Source organism: Neomonachus schauinslandi, chromosome 5 (assembly GCF_002201575.2).
Source record: "Neomonachus schauinslandi chromosome 5, ASM220157v2, whole genome shotgun sequence".
Lineage (NCBI taxonomy): Eukaryota > Metazoa > Chordata > Mammalia > Carnivora > Phocidae > Neomonachus > Neomonachus schauinslandi.
In genome coordinates this window covers 146,794,838-146,816,931 of record NC_058407.1, presented here as the reverse complement: position 1 = coordinate 146,816,931, position 22,094 = coordinate 146,794,838, and the positions used below count along the sequence as shown (strand labels likewise).

Below are 22,094 nucleotides of genomic sequence, written 5' to 3'. Positions count from 1 at the left end.
TCAGCTCTGCGCTGGCACCGTTCGAACAGAGCTGCTCTCTCGAACAAGTCTGACTGGTGCTTCATCCCCTGAGCAAGGAGCCTGCTCTGAATCAGCTCGGAACTACAACACACCGTTACATAAGCCACTGCCAGGCCCAGCCGAGAGCCCACTAGGAGGCTCAAGACCAAAACCCATTCCTGGCTGAGGGGTCAACGAACCCCCACCCCTGAACGTCTGTAAGCAAATTAGGAGACTGCGTTGTTAAGGGGGTGGCAGGAACAAAAGAGACCTCAGGCTAGAAGGAGGAAATCCCAAAAGCGGGGGGGAAATCACATTTGGCTCAAAAGGACCAGGAGCACAGACACGATACCTGAGACCCAGAGAGTTCACGGCAGTTCACGGCAGCCCATGGGTACGGTCAAGGGAAAGCCTCCCTGGGAGTGACCCCAGCCGAAAGTAGGGGGTCACCCCGAAAGACAGGCTCCTGGAAATGCGCTGGGCCCCCTCAATCACAGCCTTCCTGGACAGAGGGCACGCGGCGAGTCCCCCCGGCCGGGCCAGTCACCTCCCCTCTCTGCAAAATGGGCCAGGACTCAGGACTGCTGTGAAGAGTGAGTGCACATGGCAAGAGCGGACCCAGGACTGGGCGGCATCCCATCACTTCCTCAAGGGCCTCCTGCCAGCGGGAAGGGCCCCTCCAGACCTACAGGGTGTCCCGCAGCATTGAGCAGGGCTCGGAGGTGGGGCTCGAGGACTCCTTGCTCAGAAGCCTTTGCACACGGCTGCCCTCTCCCTGGCGTGCCCTCCCCTCCTCATCAAGGCTGCCTCAACCCCGCCCCCGCCCCTGCCCCTCAACCCTCCCCTCCTCTGGCCGCCTGGACAGCAGCCCCATCCCTAGAAACAGCCCAGAAACAGCCATGTATGTCAGTGCGCGCAGCACCCCGCACAGGTGTGGAGGCCCCTCGATCCGAAACTCTGATTAGGATTGCCCGCTCCGGGGGGACTCATTGCAGGTGCCCATAGGCAACAAAGAATACAACACGCCCCCGTGACCCAACTGCCTGCCTTTCCCTCATGCAACCATTCTTCTTTTGCTTCTGGATTTTCTCACCGTGGTTACTTCGAAGAGATTCTGAACTTCCCGTGGGCAGAGGCCACAGAACAAGAATGCACATATGCTGAACGCACTGCCATAAGTACTTTATGTTAACCCCTCACAACAACCCAGGGTGCTGGTACTCTTATAACCTGCACTTTCATGATGGGGAAACTGAGGCACAGAGCTTCAGAGTGGCAGAGCTGGATCTCCTTCACCTTTGACTCCTCGGCACCTAGAACAGTGCCCGGCGTGTGAGAGATGCTCAGTAAATGTTTGTGGACTGAATAAAGAAATCAACAGAGAAGTGAGGCATGCCTAAATTCCATCTGGAACATTCTAACTACCAAGACAATGACTGAAGGTCTAGCAGATAACATTCAGCAAGAAGTTTCCCCTTTAAAGAAACTCGCCCAACTCAAGTTGGCCGTTATCAACTAGATTCACTCCTTGTGCTTAAGGGGGCAAGGGAGAAGAGGGGCAAGGGGCGCCCCCCTCTCTTCCTCAAACCGAATCATCCAAACCCGGGCCAAGCAATCAGCCGGCCGTGGGGCCTTGCCACCTCCTCTGAATCATTACTACAGCACCCTTCAAGCTGCAGAATGTTTGGAATTGTGTTGCCAGGCAATGAGCCAGACCTCCTCACTAGTACTGAGACTCCCTTCCAATAATAGCTGGGACAAAAAAGGACCCGCTCAGCAAGGCCTATTGACAACCAAGGATGTTTTTCTTGCCCTCTGCCCTGGCTCGGTATCAAAAGTGAGGAGAAATCAAAAGGAAACAATCACATTGATTATCTGGGCTTACCTCTCTCTACTCCCTATCACTCCCCACCCGACCCCCATCCCCACCCCCCAAAAAAGGAAAAAAAGGCAATGATTAGGATTGCAATGATGAATAAAACTCCACGGATAATTAATTCCATCTCGTGAAAAGCAATGACAAAGGAGAAATATTTTCTAATTAGCTTATATTCCTTTTTCAAAACAGGACCAGACACCTGTACCTCCTCAGAAAGCCACTGGCAACGTACAACCCTAGTTAACTCATGGCAGATACAATGTTCTGTGCATGCTCAGTGTTCTTCAACTAGAAAAGACTGTTGTTCCCGCTGCCGTCACCATCCCCACCTCACAGTTAAAATAGGGCACAAGTGCTGGACATCCAAACTGAGACAGCAACAACCCACAGCTGCAGGAGGAAAACGCGGGCGAGCGAGGCAGAGAAAGAGCCGGAGCGCCCCCTGGTGGCCGCGGGGCTGCCCTTCCTGCACTGCGCAGGAAGAAAGGCTGAGCCACTTGCTTGCAACTTGCAGCTCCCCGATGATCATATAGTCAAAGAATTCAATTCAGGAGTAGAAACTCATTTTTTACAGAGGGAGTGAAGGCAATGTACGGCTGACATGAATACCAATACATATCGACTGAAGGAATTCTCAATAAGTTTAGCCCCATAGGGCTGCACGTGCTGAATGTGAATGTCTCTACAGTTATCATGACGATCCAGCTATCACTTACTTGGGTGCGTTCCACAGGTGCTTGTTCTTATGCACCTACAGCCCCCCTAAATCACCTTCACCACAGTGACGGAACGAAGCCGCTCCCAAAGACACACCCAAGAACAAATGCTCTCTGGGATTGATCATTTCGTTGGGGTTCATTTCGGGTTCCTTCTTCTCTTAAGTTTCATTCCCTGAGGCATGCAGGAGGCAAGTGGTTAAAAAAAGAAAAAGGTCTAAAACAAAACATGGTTCCTGGAAAGCAGCCCCACTGCCTCCCTCTCCTATCGTGGACTTTCTCACCCTCAGCACTACTGACATCTGGGGATCATTCTCTGCTGTGGGGCCGTCCTGTGCACGGTGGGATGTTAGCAGCACCATGGCCACTACCCAGTAGATGCCAGCAGCATCCCCACACCAGTGTGACCCCCAAAAATGTCTCCAGATGGTGCCCAATGTCCTCTAGGGGTTGAAAGCACCCCCCATTGAGAACCACCGTCCTATCTGACCCTCATTTCCATTCTTACAGCCTCACAGAAAGAGGGTACACGTTGATCTCCTCTAAACTAGGAAAAATTAAGGAGTAAAAGCCAGGTAAAGGGAACTGTCAGGGCCTGTGCAGCAGGGAGGGTGTCAGTGAAACAGGAAATCGGGTCTATCCATTTGCAGCTCAACAAGAAGGCCCAGGGACTGCCTTCGGGATGATTAGCCAGCAATGTAATCTTCAAGGAATGGTAATAATAATAGCACGTACAATATGCCAGGCGCTCTCCGGAATATGTTTTTCCAATTCTTCTTACCGACGTATGATTTACATAAAGTGTCTTCAGTGTTTTTCATGTATTAAATCATTTCATTCTCACAACCCTTTTAGATGAGTACTATTATTCGCCCCATTTTACAGATGAGAACACTGAGGCACAGACAGGCCACATAATTTGCCCAAGCTCCCAGTGCTCATCTGTGGAGGGATGTGGGTAAGAAGACAGCGAGCCTACCCAACAGGAAGATCAGAACAGAAGAGCCACAGTAAGGATAAACAACACCACACTTACTAGGGGGGCTGCGGACACTACGTGCAATTATCGCAAACTGAGCACCTACATGGTCCTTACTTTTCCAAGGTCTGGAAAAAGCAAAGGAATTCTCCCCAGGGAAAATCCACGTATGAGCACAAACACACAAATAGAATTTTGCACACGATCGCAAGGGCTTCTGCAGTCTCTGAAACTCGCTGCGGGCTCCCAGTGAAGCACCAGACACAAGATGCTCTAGGCTCCACGCTAGACACCGTAGATACCTCGTCGAGAATCCTGTAAGCAGGGAATACTTCATTTCCTCTCGGGGATTGGGAAACCAAGTTCAGAGAAGGTAAAGCATTTGCCCAAGGTCACAGAGCTCTTGAATAGCGGCACTACGGTCTGCCTGACCCCAGTGTTCTTTCCACCCCAAAAGGCAGCCTTCTCAACTCAATTCATCTGCGACCACCCACGCCAGAATACTATAAAAATAAAGGATGAGTAAAGGATTTATACGTCTAATCTTCTAGCAGCTCCGGTGAGAGAAACTTGGCAGTGACCGTGTAGATAAGGGCTGCTGGCCACTCAGAATTAAAACCCAAAGGTGGCATTTGCCTTTCACAGAGCTTAATTCACCTTTCCCAACTCTGTAAGACGGCGTCTCTTCCAAGCAGTCCACAGGCGTCCGGGCACTCACACAAATCCCACCCTGCCTCTCTCCAAACCACCATGCTTCCTGCATCGGCCAACACCTGGCCTGGAGTAGGAAAAGTTACGGGCCAAATGTCAGCATCAGTAGGCTTATGCTTACTAGCTTCCCGAGCCAAAGGTCACTCAAAGTCAGCTCAACAGTAACACGTTCACAGAGCAGACCGTCAGCATGGACAGAAGGAAGAGGCCTGCCTGTGACAGCAGAGCAACGAGCCTGACCAGGCGAGACACGAGAAACCTCCAGACTGCGACGACTTGGCTCTTTCACAGTCGCCAAGGAGAATGTAGGGATCCTGACCCCTTTCCCAGAACAGATGGTCAGAGGTGCCAGGAATCCTGGAGTGCAGCCTCCTCCACTTTACAGTTGGGGAAACTGAGGCACAGAGCGACTGAGGGACCCACTGCCATCAGAGCCGGTATCAGCACCAGGTTTTGCTGATTCCCAAGCTAGTGCTCCTTCTGCTAGCACCGGCGTGCCTCCCTGGTGAGGGGCAGGTGGAAGATCTCTCACTCCCCTGCCCCCATGCGGAACTCAGAGCCCTGGGCAGGGAACACAGTGCAGACCAAGCCAGAGATGCAGCGGTGACCGGGGGACTGGCTTTCGGGTCATTCCTGCAGAACACTTTATTTTTTTTTTTTTAAGATTTTATTTATTTGACAGAGAGAGAGAGGGAACACAAACGGGGAGTGGGAGAGGGAGAAGCAGGCTCCCCGCCGAGCAGGGAGCCCGATGCGGGGCTCGATCCCAGGACCCTGGGATCATGACCCGAGCTGAAGGCAGACGCTTAACGAACTGAGCCACCCAGGTGCCCCTGCAGAACACTTTTAAGAGTTTTCAGGCTTGAGGGGCGCCTGGGTGGCTCAGTTGGTTAAACGACTGCCTTCGGCTCAGGTCATGATCCTGGAGTCCCTGGATCGAGTCCCGCATCGGGCTCCCTGCTCGGCAGGGAGTCTGCTTCTCCCTCTCCCACTCCCCCTGCTTGTGTTCCTTCTCTCACTGTGTCTTTCTCTGTCAAATAAATAAATAAAATCTTTTAAAAAAAAAGAGTTTTCAGGCTTGGGATGCCTGGGTGGCTCAGTCGGTTAAGCGTCTGCCTTCAGCTCGGGTCATGATCCCAGGGTCCTGGGATCGAGCCCCGCATCAGGCTCCCTGCTCGGCGGGGAGCCTGCTTCTCCCTCTGCCTGCTGCTCCCCCTGCTTGTGCTCACACATGCTCACTCTCTCACAAATAAATAAAACCTTTAAAAAAAAATAAAAGTTTTCAGGCTTATTAGAACTCGAATCAACATCAGTTCATTCCTTCACCTCCTCAACTGAAGTTTCTTGAGCCACAACGCCATGGCAGGCAGGATTTTAGGCACTGGGGTGCAGGCAATGAATGAGCAGGCAAAGCACCCATCTTCGAGGAGCTCACATCCCAGTGGGGACATGGAAAACGGACAATATATTCAGGTCAGGAACGTTTTGAAAACCTGGAGGAACAGAGCGGGTGGCGCAGGCAAGCTCTTTCGGATGTGTGGTCAGGGGAGGGAAGCCTCTTCAAGGAGGGACATCTCCGCAGACCTGAATACTTCCCTCTGAGGGCAGATCATTCCAGAAGCCGGGGGCTTCCAGAAACAGCAAGGAGGGAGAGAGGAAAGAAACCGCAGCTCCACCACATCCTGGCACGCGGACCTTCCGCAGCCTCCCTCGGCCTATTTCCTCCAACTGGACGACAAGGCCAACACACCCACATTGCAGGGATGCTGTGACAATTGAGCGACAACATGAATACACACTTGGATCACAAGAGGCAACACAACGGAGGAGATAAGTGTATTATTAATCTCTTCCAGGCACTCCTTGAAGGAAACTGGAATTGCCCCAGAGACAGGTCTGAACTCGTGAGTGGATCTGCTACCTGATGATGGACTGGCCAAGAACCAGGATGGAAATGTCAGGGACCAGGCTCCACAATCCTAGGGGTTTGGGCTCTAATTGGGGTTTAGGCTTGAACCCTTGGGTCTACTCAATGGGCTCCGAACTGACCGCCCCCAGAAGGTCTCCAGAAGTAAGCGTCTTCACTTTACACGTGAGGAAAAGGGGCCCAGAGAGCCTGGGGGCAGAAAAAAGAAAGAGAAAGGGAAACCTAGCCAGCAAGCCCTGGAGCCAGGGCCAGACCCCAGGATGGTGGCACCAGGTCGCCGCCCACAGAACGGTCTTCCCCCTGCTCTCCTGCAGCACTCAGCACACCCCTGCATTATGGGGGACTGCTGACAATTGAAGGAGTGGGGACACCCACGTCAACTCAGGAGTCCCCAGCCTGTGAGGCACAGGGGACGCCTTCAGGAACCACCGAGCAGGCAAGGGCTGCCGGGGACTTACAGGAAGGACTGGAGGGCACTCTCCTGAGGACACTTGAGGTAGCAGACAAGCTGCACGACCTGCCATATGCAAGAGCAAGTGGCAACGGTCCCAGCACTCCAACTTAAGACCCTCCCCCGGCTTCCCACTGCTCATGGGACTCAATCCAACGGAGGGCCCTCTCCAGCATCCTCTGGCTCAGCTCTCCCCCCTGCCCAGCCACCCTTCCATCGGCACTGCCCACCGCCCACACTACACAGTCCCTTCACCCCTCACCCTCAGCTCTGCCGCCGCCTGAGACCGACCTCTCTTAATAACACCCCGACACAGCCCCCTCCGTGCCCCACCTTCCTAGCCCTTGCAATGTGCAAGCGAATGAAGTTCATGTGTCCGTTCATGTCGCCGCTGTCTGTCCTCCCCTCGGGCCTGGGAACTCCTCGGGGCAGGCTCTTGGCTTCTTTGCTGCCTGACATACTGGCCAAGGTTAGCACAGGGCTGGGGGTCCTGTCAGCCTGTCCTCTTGGCCCGTCCCCAAGCCACGCGGCCAGCACCGGGAGCTGCAAATAGTGCTCTGTGCCCCATCCCCATCTGGTCTCCACATCAGGCAGAGCAGCCAGTGGGAGGGCGGGAGACCCCAAAACAAAGGATACAAGCAGCACACGCAGAGGGGAGGGGTTACAAATGTTAAACAAAGGCCTGGAGAGGGGGTGTCCCTCCAGGGAGCGCACAGCCACCCATCCTCTGAGTGCCATTTTCCAGCTCTTAAAGTAGCAAATGCATTACAATGTTAGCAACTGGACACCTGGGTGGCTCAGTGGTTAAGCGTCTGCCTTCGGCTCAGGTCATGATCTCAGGGTCCTGGGATCGAGCCCCACATCGGCCTCCCTGCTCAGAGGGGAGTCTGCTCCTCCCTCTGCCCCTCCCTCACCTCGTGCACGCGCGCTCTCAAATAAATAAAATCTTTTAAAATTTTTAAAAAATAAAATGTTGGCGGGGCGGCTGGGTGGCTCAGTCGTTAAGCGTCTGCCTTCGGCTCTGGTCATGATCCCAGAGTTCTGGGATCGAGCCCCACATCAGGCTTCCTGCTCGGCGGGAAGCCTGCCTCTCCCTCTTCCACTCCCCCTGCTTGTGTTCCCTCTCTCGCTGTGTCTCTCTCTGTCAAATAAATAAATAAAATCTTAAAAAAAAAATAAAATAAAATAAAATAAAATGTTGGCGACTATGGTCAGTGAAGGGTAAGGAAAGAAGCAGCTGTCATCCTACTGGCAACACGGACACTCCAAAGACAAGACGGCTACTGAGAATAAGCCCATGAATACGGGACTCATCTCTGGCCCGCTCACCCTGCACCCCACAGAATTTACCACAAAGGAACACAGAGCAGAAAAAAAATAATGTACTCCAAGCCTGGCGCTGATTCTCCTTTTTCCTTACACTGAGTGAAGAGACTCAGCAAAAACAAACAAACGTGGCTGGTGCACCCCCTTGCCCCAAAATCATCTAGTAAACTGGACTATTACACAGTCATTCAGCAGGATGACCGGGGAGATGAAGAGGGGGAAAATGCCAGCAAATAATGCTGAGAAAGCAGAATGCAAATATTAGCAGGTTGGTAATAGGCACTATTTACGGACGCTCAGCTCTGACGCAGATACTCTTCTCAGCAAATGATGGGTGCTCGGGGCATCCTGGTGTTTGGGTACGGAAACAGGCCCTGAGAGGCTGGAGAACCCCGGGGAAGCCTGGGGAACCGGGCAGCCGGCTTCAGGGCATGCCCTCCAGGCCGGGACAGCACAGGCGGGCTGCAGTCCCCCTGGCCCCAGATGGCCCTGCACACCCCGAACACAGACACACACTCACCCGCCCAAATGGCAAGTGCCCAGAGCTCCAAACTGGGCTCCAAACTGTCTTTACTACTCACTAAGTGACTAATTCTTCTGAACAGGCTTTGTGTGTTCTTAAGTACCAGAGGGCCTCGTAGAAAGAGCAGGAATGTGAGCCTGGCCACGCCGTCCTCTTGTGGGCACTTCGTGACAACAAGAATATACACCCCAAAAGCCCAGGACAATACCCTGTGCCACTTCAGAGGCACCCAGGAGGGGAAGGCTGCTTGGCAGAGGACTTGTCGGTCATGGCCAAGCACCGAGGATGAGCGCCGAGGCGGGCCCCTGTACCCATGATGAAATGGAGCCAGGGAAGGCACCTGGCAGGGTGCGAGGGAAGGTTCCCTGCGTCACAGAGAAGAGTTGGGGCTCCTCTGCCAGGCTCCACGGGGTTTTTGAGAGTCAAGCATCTCCCAGGTCAAAGCCCATGTGCTTCACGTGCTGGGATGGAATTCTCAATCTGGAGTTGGACAGCTCTTTGGACACCGTTCTTGGGACACCCCAAGACTGAATGAATTCCCCCCTCCCCAGCCAAAATTCACATGTGAAGCTCTAAACTTCAATGGGACTGTATTTGGAGGTAGGACCTTTAAGGAGATAATTAAGGTTAAATGAGGTCCTAAGGGTGGGGCCCTAATTTGGAAGGGCTGGGGTCCTCACAAGCAGAGGAAGAGACACCAGGAATGCAGAGGCAGACAGAAAAGGCCATCTGCAAGCCAAGGACAGCCGTCTCGCCAGGAACCAGCACTGAGGTCACCTGGACCTCCAGCCTCCGGAACTACGAGAGACTGTTGCTCCGGCCGCCCGGCCTGTGGTGCCTTGTCACAGCCACCCCAGCTGGCACCCTGGACCCCCAGACAGGCTTGCCCTTATTTCTCTGGGATGTCACAGGGGCAGAGACAGGATGAGGGGGACACACATCAAAACACCTTCCACCCAAAATTTCTAAGAATCCAGATCTCTCATAGGGAATACACACAGGTGACACAGCGCTGTGTCCAGAAGGCTCGCTGAAATCGCCACCGCCCCCTGCCCCAGGAAGCACACCACCACCCCCCACAAAGTCCGTCGATACGAAGTATCAAGGGTCAAGATGTGGGTGTGGTGACACATCTCGAGATTCAAGTCATAAACTCTGGGTAGGTCCCTACTTGCCAAAGATACCAAATAATAAAAGTGGACTGACATTTCTGGAAGATCGTATGAGTAAAGACAAGACAAACAGCTGACATCTTGGCCAGCAGCACGACAACGGACGACCGTAGTGCCGATGCCCAAGCAGGGCCAGCTGCTTCCGCGGGCAGAGCCACGGAGCCGCCGACAAAGCGGACCGCGCTCAGCAGGGAGGGAGCGGCCTCACCCCCGGGAGCAGGAAGCCCACCTGGAAGCGCACCACTGCATACCCACTGGGGTGCACGAGGTGTCTGCACCCGGACAAGCGGCGAGGCCTGGTGCTCAAGCCCGCAGTCTCCGGGGGCTGTTCTTTACAAGACACACAAAGTAAGGCAAACCCGGTGTTGTCTGCAGCAGACACACCTCAGAGCCAGAATAAAGTCTCAGCCCTCTACACGAGGTGGAACCCACTCAGAGAGAGAGCACTGCAGAGGAGAAAGACGAGGCGTGAAGGAGCAGGGACTCAGACAAGAGGCTTCTGTCCCTTCTCAGTCCCTCTGGTTTCTTCCAGGAAAAAGATCTGAGTTTAGCACTAGCATATCCCCAACCCCCTTGTGCTGCTGCTTAGTCGCCTCTCCTTACAACAATGGGAGGGGGTCTCAGACAGAAGCTGGGCCAGGCAGGGACATCCAGGCGGACTCAATACTGGTTCCTCTCCAGCGTCTTTATTTTCAGTTACCTGCCATTTCTGTCAACTAACAGAGGCTCCCCACTCACTGTACTCAGGCGAAGTTCCCTTTTTCAGTAAAGGCATTCAGGTTTTCTTAGGTGTACCCTTTAAAAATATACACACACATTACAGGGTAAGTACTAGTACAGCGGTAAATAAATAACGGAACTTTGGAAGCCAGTGACTTCAGTGTTCTCCTAGCCCGGGTGCCCCATGCGTATAGACGCACAGATATCCGCTCGGCTGAACTCCAGCCTGAGGAGCACCGTGATGAACTGCACGCTTCCACTACACGGAGACAGACTGGTCGTTCCCACTGCGCCCACCCTACAGAGTCCGCTCACTTCCTTCTTCATTCCCAACTCAAAGAATGCCAGTTGGCTCCCAAACTCCGCTCTTGGGGGGGCTCGGCCCCCTAGCAGCCAAGGGAGGCCATGGGACTGATGCTGGCCACGCCGATGGGATACCGTGTGCGCCTTCTAGGACGGGGCCTCATGACTGGGGGAGGGGGTCACCTGTTCTGTACCACAGACCCACTCTGCAGGCCAGTGAAGCCCATGGGCCTCTTCTCAGGAAAAGAGTTTAAAATACATAAAACACACAAGACTACAAAGGAAACGGATCATGTTGAAAAAGAACTCTCAAAATGTAAAAAAATAAAAGTGACATCGGAATATGTACAATTCCTTACTATTGCATTGAAAACTATTTTCCAGCACAAACAACATTCTGAGATGTTCATTTCAGGCGCCTGTGACTCCCATCAGGGACAAAGTCACCCATTTTGCTAACACTGCTATGGTTTCTACAGTTTGTTGCTACTTTCATAATTGAAAGAAATGTAAATTTCAGGAAGAGGCTAGAGAAAAAAGTAGTAATTTCTTTCCCTATGCACGTTCAGACCCTGAATCCTACCTATGGAAATGGAGGAAGTCTCTCCTTTGCTCCCTCCTCCTTCTTGCTACCTGGGATAAGAATGGGATGGCTGGAGCTAAAACAGCCATTTTGGACCATGAGGCAAGATGGAAGGAGTCTCAGTCTCTGATAAACATGGAGCCACATACCAGCCCCAGCCTGTCTACCTCTGGAAAGAGAGCTACAGTTGGTTTATTCTTTATCATATAAAGCCACATGAACCTAATCTTGTTATATCTCTAATACTTTTTCTCAGTAATAAGGTTAGAAACCATTTGAACCTGATCTTTATGAATCTTCATTATTCTTTGAGAGATACACTCTTCCTTCCTCACAAAAATGATCCCTCCAGAGCTACAAAGGAAATCCAACTAGCACAGTTCCTCTGTAGCTGATGACCTTCCAGGAGGCAAACCCCCAAACCTGGAACAACAGAAGTTTCCCTCTAGCTCAGTGCTGCTCCATCTCTGAAGCATGTCCTTTACAGTGTGCACACACCCAAGCACCACGCATTAACTGCAGCTCAGGAAGCTTAGAAGAGCACACCACACTTCAATTCCATGACCAGGTACACACACACCTGACTTTACCCCGCATTCTGTGAAGTCCGCAGTCACATAGGACCAAGTCCAAAGACACTCCACTGATGTGCAGGCCCCAGGGTCACCAGTATGGGCGGAGGACATTCAGAAAGTACTTACTAATTGTCATCGACTCTGGCACGGAGGCAGAAGGTAACAGGCTGCTCAGAGGGCTTCCCTGGCCAGGAGGACTGGCCTCCACACTGGAAGAAGGCAGACAGAAGAAAGTTACAATCGGCCACTCAAAATACACAACCTCACTATTCAAAAACTAAGCAGGTGCTAAGTGTACTCAGGTGCACCTGCTAGAAGCCCAGGAGGCAGCCCTTCGAAATCACAGGCAACCCTCATCATGTGCGGATTCCCTACTTGCAAGTTTGCCTTCTTGCCGAAGTCTATGTGTGTCCCCAAAAATCCATACTCAGTATTTGTCTAAAGTAAACAGCAAAAAGGACTCTGCGTCCTGGAGGGACCTGGTGACCCCAGTCCTCCCTGACAGTGTACGAACTGTGCAGGAACCTATAGGCACGGTCAGTGTCAGAGAGCAGGGCCCTATCCGTAACATCAAGTACGCTTCGGGGTCATCAGTGACGCCCACCCTGGACCTAAGGCTGAAAATGCAGATGGGGTCTATCCCTACTCACTGAAGTTTGGACCAAATTAAAAGCACGAAGAGAGAAAAACAACTGGAAGAGTAACGAGGATCCTCGTGGTACTGGGGAGACTTCAGTGTCTATCTGAGCTCCACCACCCAACATCCAGTGACTTTGAGCAACTCAGTTTCCCTTTGAGAGACTTCTATTTGAAAAGCAGAAAACCAATATGGCACTTACGACCATATGCCAGACTAAGCACTTCTCAAATATGTGAGAGCTAAGTGGTTCAGATATTATATAATATTCAAGTCTTGCATTATTGTGATCAAATGCTAAAATCAAGCATAATGGGAGAGGAGGCACCCAGGTATGGCCCCTAAACTGTAAAAGTAAAGGTGGTTTGCAAATGAAGTTTGCCAAACACCATCTCTCACACCCTTGGCAACTTCACATTCCATGATGTAAGCTAAACCTGAACATAAATGTGAAATAAGGCCTTGACCTTGAATCCCGGCAGGTGCACCCCTATCTTTAAAAGAGAATAAAATGCACAGTTGTGACCAGGACAACTCAATCCCAAAGGCAATTTGGCTCTGGAATACTAACCTGTACCGGGGGCCGGGCTCCGGGAGAACGTGGTCCTCCGGTCCTGTCCCGTTCTCCAGGCTTCCAAGGGGGGCATCTGTGCATAGAGAGCAGTCGCAGAAAGAAAGTCAGCTGTCTGTTTTCATTTCATGTTCTCCATGAGGCAAGGACACAGCGCAGACACGGGCTCATCTGCTCATCTGCTACATCAGTCGGCTTACAAGTGTTTCCTCACCTGCACAATAGATTTTAATCTGCTACTTGTTTCGTTTTTTTGGCCATCATCTCAGATTTGGCATCAGTCACTGATAGGAGGCCCCATCCTCCTACTTAACCTTTTTGACCTTGAGCCACCTGGAATTGTGCATGAAGTCCATATTCAGAGCCAGCCTTAGGATCAGGGAATAATAATCAGCTTTCTGATAGACAAAACCCCTCTCGCTGTAGTGGCTTAGGACAGACACAAGGGGGCAGCATAGTCTCATCACCGATAACGTCTGTCTGCATCAAAACCAAGTGCCCTACCGCTTTCTAGAAAGCCGCCTCCCCGCGCGGGCTGTGTGTGGGAAAGGCATTCAAAAGAAGGGAGACCACAGATAATCTCTAGAGGCACTAAGGATTTTCATAAATGTACTAGCTGCCGTTCAGGTCTCTTTCCAGAAAAGAGTGCGACCGCCCTTGGGCTGGACGGTGCCACGAAGGCTGGTATCAGCCAGGGTAACACGTGCCCTTTGGAGACACTCCTGGCTTCTCAAGGCCGACTGCAGAACCAGGCCCGGATGGGGGACGCATCTCCAGGGCCCTCAGCTCCGCGGCCGCCTCCCTGCCATCCCTCCTGTTTTCGCCTGAGTTTCCTCCTGCTTGAGATTCCCCAGCTCTTAAGGGGCTGTACTCAGGGAATCCTAAAGAGAATTTTCTTTTTTTCACTGTTTTTCAATACTGCTGTCCCCACCAAGCTATTCCACTCGCCCCCCTCCTTTTTTTTTTTTTAAGAAGTTCGAAAGGGAAACAGCAAGTGTCTTCCCCTTCAGCCTCCCCTGCCTCCCTCCCGAGTGTTGTGGTTAGTTTCCGGGTGCAGGCCCTGCCTCCAACGTTAATTGAGCGCGAAGCTGCCTAGCCTCTTTGTGACTCGGCTTCCTCAACTATGAATGGGTAACACCAGTGCCTGCCCTGCGACATTTTAGTAATACCGACCGCATGACTGAACTCACGGTTTAACACACATGCTTCAGCGGGAGCAGTCACTGCGTGCTAAGCGCAACTTGCTCTACAACCCAGCCCACCTACCACAGCCCCCACCACCATCACACACACGCACACGCACGCACACACACACCACCCCATCGTCTTTTCTCTGATTCCTTTGTGAAGGTATCTCTTGCATGGCGGCTCAGAGGCCCCCGTCCCCCAAGGCAAACCCAACAAGGTCCTGGCCCCACCTCTGGCTGGGACCTCAATCCTGCATCCTCGTCCACGGGGCTCGCCGCCTGCCTGAAAGCTCCACTGGGATACCCTGCAGGGCCCACCACCTGATCACAACCGAGCAAAGCACTCCCTTCTGTCACCCCGTCCACGGGACCGCCACCTCCCTCCGGGTCCCCCAGACCGGCCGGTTCCACTTCATTATCGGCCACTCCTTGTCCACGGTCGTGTCCACTGCCACCCTAGTGGTGAGGCTCCATACCTTCTAGGGGTCTCCCGCAGGGGTCCCCGCAGTTCTGTCTCACCCTTGTTAATCCAACTCAAAGCTGTTGGATTCCTCTCCCTGAAGCGAAAACGGGGACTCCAATATGCACAGCAGAAATCCACAGCTGGAGGAAAGGCCATGGTCACCCACCAGCATTCCAGATCCCAGGCCTACTCGGCCCCAGGGATGTCCCACCATCACACACCCCCGCGAGCCAGGACACCGCAGTGGGCCTGACGCGCTGGGGCCACAGAGTGAGCACTCACTGGGTCACTCACCCTCGAGGTGCCCTCTGAGGCGCACGCTACTATTATCTTAATTTTACCAGATGTGGAGACAGCCCTGAAGGATTTCAGTGATCCGTCCAAGATCGCAAGCTAATGTGTGAGGGTCTGAACCTCACTGTGCCCAGGGGCAGAGCAGAGCCCTTCCCCACTTCATGGTCTCTCACACAGCTGATCTGAGCTACATGCCTCTCCCTCTACGGGTCCTTGGACTGCCTGCGCTATTCCTCTGTCTATACTGTGTCCCCACCTGGACAGCATTTTTCCAACTGCCAGGTGTCCACTCCCTTCGGCATGCCCCATCCCCATGCACTTGGTCCACCCACCGCTCACCCACTCAGCAAATGACTCTTGAGCCCTGCCCCCGCACCGTGGACTGGCTCTGGCCAGGGTCAGGGTCACACTGGAACCAGGCAGACACGGGCCTACCCTCACAGACCTCAAAGACTAGCAGGGGGACAGGAATTATCAGGCTACAAGCTCAGGTCAGGGCACTGGGGACACAGGAGGTTTCTGGCAGTGTGAACGTGAGGCCGGCCTGCCAGGGGGAAGGGGCAGAGGGACCCTTTATGAGCCAGCACCACTCGGGCTGCCTCCTGAAGGATGTGCACAGGGGGCAGGAGGAGAGAGACTGGAAGTGGACACAGGCTGGTGTGGCTAGGGGCGTCGAGCTACAGAAAAATGGGAGGAGATCATGCTGCGCACTGAGCGTGGGTCTGGGGGGCCACAGTGAGGATTCTGGATTTTATCCTCAGGGCGCTGGGAGAGTTTGGAGCAAGGGAATGATGCAATTTGATTTATGTTCTAAGAAATCACTCCAGTTGCTATAAGGAGAATGGCCAGGGTGGGGGCAGGGGTAGAAGCAGGGAGAGATGTTGATGTCCCTTGTCCCCTCCTTGCCTGCAAAAGTCTGGGCGGTGGAGGGGGGGAGGGGCGGAGTGTTTACCTCTGGATCCTCCCAGAGCCTAGCACTGTCTGGCGCAGAGCCAACCACCCACTGGCTGTGTAAAGAAATCCATGAGCCCTGCGTGGCACACAACCCACATGAGTGGGGTGGAGACCACACACCACGCAGGCTGGGTGGGCACCACAGTATCCTGACATTCCAAACAGTAACGTTGCCCTCTGGGAGCGACGCTCCCAGATCAACCATCTCAGACGGGAGCGATGGTACAACAGAGCCTCCACAACCTCACCGAGCAACCCCGAAGACCCAATGGTAGGACAAGAGGTGGAAGAACATTACACCTGACGAGGAAATGAAAGTGCGAGGACCCAGGGCTTCAAATGAACAAACAAGCCCTCAGAAACTGACTCTGAATTTGCTCAAACCCAACACTAAAGCCAGGACCCTCAGTGAGAAGAGGAGCAATAACGTTTTCACGTGTGCAGTGGGTAGAAGTGGGTGTTTTGTCACCTCCACTGAGTATCGCAGTGCAAAGAAACTTTCGGGGCTCTCTCTCTTGCAGCTTCAAAGAGATGTCAGTAAATGTGCTTTGCTGTTTGCAGGTAGTAGACATGCTCAGAGGAGTTAACTGTAGCTAATCCTCCACCCGGGTCTCGTGTGACCCTGGCCAGTGTCTTCCTTCTCTGAGCCTCTAACCCCAGAAATGCAGCTCCAAAGCCGGGCCCCCCAATCCACCTCATCCAAGAATCAGAAGGACAATACTTCTGTGTTGAGAGTCCCCTTCTCTGCCACTTTCTCCCTCCCCCGATTTAGCTACCAAAAACATTCATCCTTCTCCACCAAGTGCCTCCCTCCCTCTTCTGCTAAATGCCCCCCAGGGCAGGGACGCTAGAGGCACCAACACTTTCAAAGATGATGGGGAAGGTCTCCTAAGGGTAGAGCCCTCTGTGTGCAAAACTGTCATTAAAGACCAAACTGGCTCCCCGGCTAGAATGAGAGGGAATAATTTGTTAATCTTGATCAAGTGGGAGGGTATCGATCGGAAGGGACACCAGTCAGAGATGAGCAAAAGAAAAGCAGTCTGAGAGAGACAGCTGACAGTGTGCGTCCACAGCTGCCCAGGGAAAGGCCTCCCAAGGAAATGGGGATCAGGCCAGGAGGGACTCGAAGCAACCTGGCATTCCAATCAGGTAGCCGACTCCCCCAGTTCTGATTCCAGTATCTTCTGCAGCCCGAGCATAATTCGTCTTCCTATGCAACTCCTACCCACAGCGACTTTGCCCCTGAGGCTGTCACAAGCTTCCAGGACTCCTGGCGGCTTTGTTACTACAGTACATTTAAAAAGTTGGCAGACCGGCTCACACACAGCATCTCTGATGAGGATAATCAAGATCAGCTGGAGCTCAGGGTCCCACGAGAGCGACAAGATGAAGCCTCTGGGTCTGGAAAGCTGAGAGGCAGAGGTGGGGCCACGGGAAAGCTGCCAGGAGGACGCCCTCCCGTGAGGATGCTGGAGGCCGGCCAGAAGCTACTCTCCCTGAAGACACAGAAGGAAAGCCCACAGAGGGAGGAAGAGCGCTGAGTTCTATAAGACCAGACCCAACAGAACGGCAGAGAGCAGCGCCCCAGGAGCAGCTGGCCCTCGAACCCCAGGGTCTGACGGTTGAGAGGAGCCCAGCTAAGAAAGGAAGGAGCCACTGGAAACAAAACAGAGTGACAAGTGCAGGCACCTGACAGCCCAGCGACCGCTGGTCCCCTCGGTGGGGAGGGAGACAAGGTCGCCAGGTGGAAGTCACGTGGTCCCAGAGGGGGGCCAGGACCGCCTGCTCTCTGCAAGCCCCCCCTTCTCAGGCACCCTGTCCACGTGTGCATGCACTGCCCCTGAACGGGCCATGTCAAGGTAACCAAACCCCCCACTGGCCATCGGGACCCCGCATGGTCACCTGAGGGAATGCAGCGGCTGGTGCCGGCCTGGCTTGCAGACACCAGCCCGGCCCACCAGCCCGGCCCGGGACTTCAGTGGAGACCCAGGAAGAAGTGCTGGCCAGTATGGGAGGCCGTGCGGCTGAGGCCAAACGGGGAGGGGGCAAGGTGGCGAGAGAGAGCAAAGCCTCTCAAAGGAAAAGAGGAGACGGGGCAGACCCCATAAGGAGGTGTGGGGCGCAGAATCGGGGAGACCCAGGAGCGCCCTCTGTTCCGACCAGCGGCTCCTGGTCCCCGGACACCCCACAGCAGGTGCCCCGCCACTGCCGCGGTGCTGAGAGCAGGCTTCACGGGGCCTGAGCCGCTGCCTGGCACCCTGCCCCACAGCACCTTGGGGAGCCTTCACCACAAGTCTGAGAGGAAGGTGGGGTAACAGTGGCCAGCCCTTCCTCACAGGCTGTGGTCGAGAGAGGATGCATTCGTCCAGATGGGCCACCTTCCAGGCCTGGGCTCACTCCGAGGGCTGCCATTACCACGCATCAGCCGCACCTTCCAGAGAGGAGACCCGCCTGGAAGACTGAGTCATTTCGCCCCGCAAGCTCAGGAGCCCCGGTCTCCTCCGGGAACACTCCCGCTGGGAGAGGTGACCTGGCCTGCTCAGCTCCTGCGGCTCCTGGGGCGGGGCTACCTGACCCCCACTCGAGACAGCTGCCAGTCGGCCGCCCACCTGCCCCTGAGCTCCAGCTCCTTTGAGCGGGTTTCTGTCCGCCCCCGTGACCAAAAAGACAGTCTGTCATCCGGTTCAGACTGTCAACAGCTTCCTGAGCAGTCCAGAAACCGTTATGGTTTCTTAAACCTGGCCCTGGGAGGCGGAGAAGGTGCCTGTGCAGGGGCTGGGTTGGGGGGGACTGGGGTGACGGCTACCCAGCGCTGCACTGTGCCACTCACCCACGGAGCTCATCCACGTCCCCTCCCCCTCTCCCACCACTCCCCGTGACCTGCTCTAGCTCAAGAAAACAGTAACACGAGAGCACACTCAACCAAATGGAAGGAGTCGGGAACGCTCACCACTCCACAGGCAGATTCTGAGCAAGCTGCTCTCTGAGCCCTCAGCACTTGGTGGCAAAGGGTGCGGGGGCCTTTAGAGCTATGAGTTCTGTAACGTTCCTCCCTAAGAGGCAAAATTAATGGTCACCACTTGTGGTCAGCTTGTACGTGCCCAGGTCCCAAAAAATCACTAGTAAGGAAAACAAACCGGTGTCAGGGCTCCTTCGTGACTCGTCAGCTGGTTTGGCCCAACCCTTGCTCGGTGGGAGCACCTCAAACACTCTGGGTCAGCAAGAAGACAAGCCAGACCCTCAGTCCCTTCCAGTCTCCTGCCCTGAGCCCCGTGCCTCTTGGCTCCCTCCCGCCAGCAGAGGGAACCCAGCACGTGAATGGAGGGAGGGAGGAATCAGGAAGCACCCACCTGCAGGGCTGTAGGAGGCCACTCCACTGACCGGAAAGAGGACGTCGGTGTCGCCGTGTAGCACCTGCAGAGGGGCCCAGCTGTGCATCTGGGACAGGCGGGTGTTCCCATCCAGTGGCCTAAGAGAGAGGACAGCTGCGTGACAGACCGAAGAGCATCCGAGGGCTCAGACCACCACGGGCATCTGCTGGGCCTCCCTCAAGTTCCCCCTCGGGAGCCAGCCAGACCGTGACGGGGCTGAAGATAGGGGGCCCAGGCTGGGAACCGGGCCATGCGGTCCAGATCGGACCCCACGCCTTCATTCCTCCCACCAGTGCTCGCTGAGCACCTACTAGAGGCCAGGCTCTGGGCTCACATATATTCTGTGCTGGCCAAAGAGCCAAACGGAGTTCATGCTGCCCTCAAGGGGCTTACAGGGGGCTGGGGACCAGGACATGAATCACACAACCCCGCAAGGAGATGTAAGACAGCAACTCAGAGTGGCGGAGCTGGTCGGCAAGGCCACGGCAAGCAACCGTGAAGAAGGCAAGTGAGAGGTGAGAGCTGCAGGTGAGAGCGCAGGGTGAGTGGAGTGAAGAGGGGGACGGACAAGGGGGACGCAGCACGTGCCGAGCTCTGAAGCAGGATGAAGCACAGGGTCCCAGGCTCTGAAATGCTGCCAGCCACGTGACCTGGGGCTAGTGTCCCGTCGCCTCGCTGGTTCTCAAACCCTCATTAGTAAAAGAGCAGAATCAGACCAAAATCGTGTCTGGGTCCCTTCCAAGAAAGGGGGTCAGCTGAACCGTTAACCGGGCTCGCGTGACCTGTTACGGCGACACCTCATCCACAAAGTACAAAAGCAACCTGGACCATCTTTGTCACACCCGCTGGTTCAGTTCAGTGTGTGTGGGAAGGTTTTGCCCACTGCAGCATTTGCTGCTGGACAGTGGAAACATTAATAAATACCAGGCTGAAGTTGCAGGGGACGTTCAAGTTTATAAAAATCACTCTGTAACTCAGGTGTAAAGAAGTCCAAAGCAGATCATAGCCCTACCTACTTAACAGAGGAAGGATGGGAGTGGGGGAGGAGGAGGAAAGGAAGCGGGGGGAAAAGGGAGACAAGAGGTCCAGGAGGATGTGACTTGTCCAAGTTCAACATCCTGGACGGAACTGAGGCTTCAGGGTCTGAGGCCACATCTTCAAATCCAATTACAATGGGCTTTCTGAATGCTGCCCACCGTGTGGCATGATGCATGTAGTTTTTCTTTAGGTTTAGATCAGGGATCAACACAATTTTTTTGTAAAGGACCAGACAGGAAATAGTGTAGGCTTTGTGGCCATAAGTATTCTTCTTTGCAGTTGTTAACAGCCCTTTCAAAAAAGTAACGACCATTCTTAGCTTGGGGGCGGATCTGGCCCAGAGGCTACTTTGTCAGGCCTTTCAGAAAGAGGCCACTTAGAGATTTTCCTTTCAGCCCTCTCTAGCTTTTGGTCAGATGTTTGGCTCTGAGCTACAAACGGCAAATAATCCTAACAGCATTTTGCAGAATCCATCATTTAATCCTGCAGGTCACACCCACAGTGGGCCCCTCAGGAGCCTGGGGTGGGGCAGCACAACCACACTGGGGCCAGGTTTGGGGTGAACTTGGCTGTGTCTCTACAGTCAGCAAGTCGCCCTCCTGGGGCTCAGATCCAGCAGCTGGTGACCAGGGGGACTCCCAGACACCCCGAGGCACTCAGGGCCACCTCTCAGGAGAAGGCATCAAAACCACCCGTCCTTTCCTGGGCCACTGCACCGGCTCCAGGCGGGTGGGATTTTCCACTCTTTATTCTAAGGGGAAATTCTGCGACTTCCCAGAAACGCAGAGTGCAGGTGAAGCCAGACCCCATCAGCTGAGGTTTTAGAACCCAAGCAAAAGTGCCCAAGGGCCACCACCCCCAAAACGATTTACACCGAAGTGATTCCTAAGACAGAGACCAATCCTGTCTCTTTATTATTAATCCACAGTTGGCTTAATAATAAAAGGTTTTGCTTTTCATTAGAAAAAAGAGACGCTTATTTTAAAACCTAGAAAATGCCAAAAAGAGGAGGGGGGCGGGGAATACACCAAAAGCCACACCAAAAACAAAACTGACTTAGACACTCTTTCCTTAGTGCTTCTTTCTTCCTACACATACTTTTCTTTAGGAGGTCGTAATGAAACTCAGTGCAGGATTTATAGTTTGCTTTTTTCATTCAATATTCATTCCTAAGTTCATCCTAACTACTGAGATACTCTTAAATGTCAGTGAAAATGTTCAAGATCCTACCGGGTCATGGATGGAACTGCTGAATCTCTATAGCGTACACCCAAAACTGGTAAAACACTGTTACCTGTACTGGAATTAAAATTAAAAACTTAATTAAAAAAAAAAAACAAAACATGTTTGAGACCTGAAACGTTAGGATGTTAAAGTGTAAGCTACAGAGCAGTCGGCTATTGACGGAGGTCAGCTCCAGAGTTCTGCTTCTGGAAAGGCGGACTTTGGTATCTAGACGCAGCCAAGGTCCGGAGACTCTGTCCTCAGGGCACATTCCCAGCAGTGGAACTGCTGAATCAAGCAGGATAAACATTTCTAAGGCTCCTGACGTCGTTGTCGTTGTCATGTCAAACTGTCTTCCCCAAGGGCTGTCAACACTCCCGGCCATCTGTGAGATCCGTGAGGACACCCCTGTGCACCAGCCTGGCCCCATCATCCACCCCACAGTTGGCGCCGCCTGTGTGCCCGGAAGATACCACACAACTGAGGACAC

The 22,094-nt window shown here is 53.6% G+C and overlaps 1 protein-coding gene across 1 annotated transcript in view; it reads right to left on the bottom strand.

Annotated features, from left to right (window-relative positions):
* Positions 1 to 22,094, bottom strand: part of SNX29 (sorting nexin 29) — a 502,531-nt gene that overhangs the window by 424,214 nt on the left and 56,223 nt on the right. The window contains exons 8-10 of the mRNA XM_021698163.2: positions 19,322 to 19,440; positions 13,074 to 13,149; positions 11,992 to 12,074 (exon numbers count right to left, since the gene is read on the bottom strand). Of these exons, the coding sequence (XP_021553838.2) occupies positions 11,992 to 12,074; positions 13,074 to 13,149; positions 19,322 to 19,440 (278 nt within the window). The remainder of the gene's footprint in view (positions 1 to 11,991; positions 12,075 to 13,073; positions 13,150 to 19,321; positions 19,441 to 22,094) is intronic.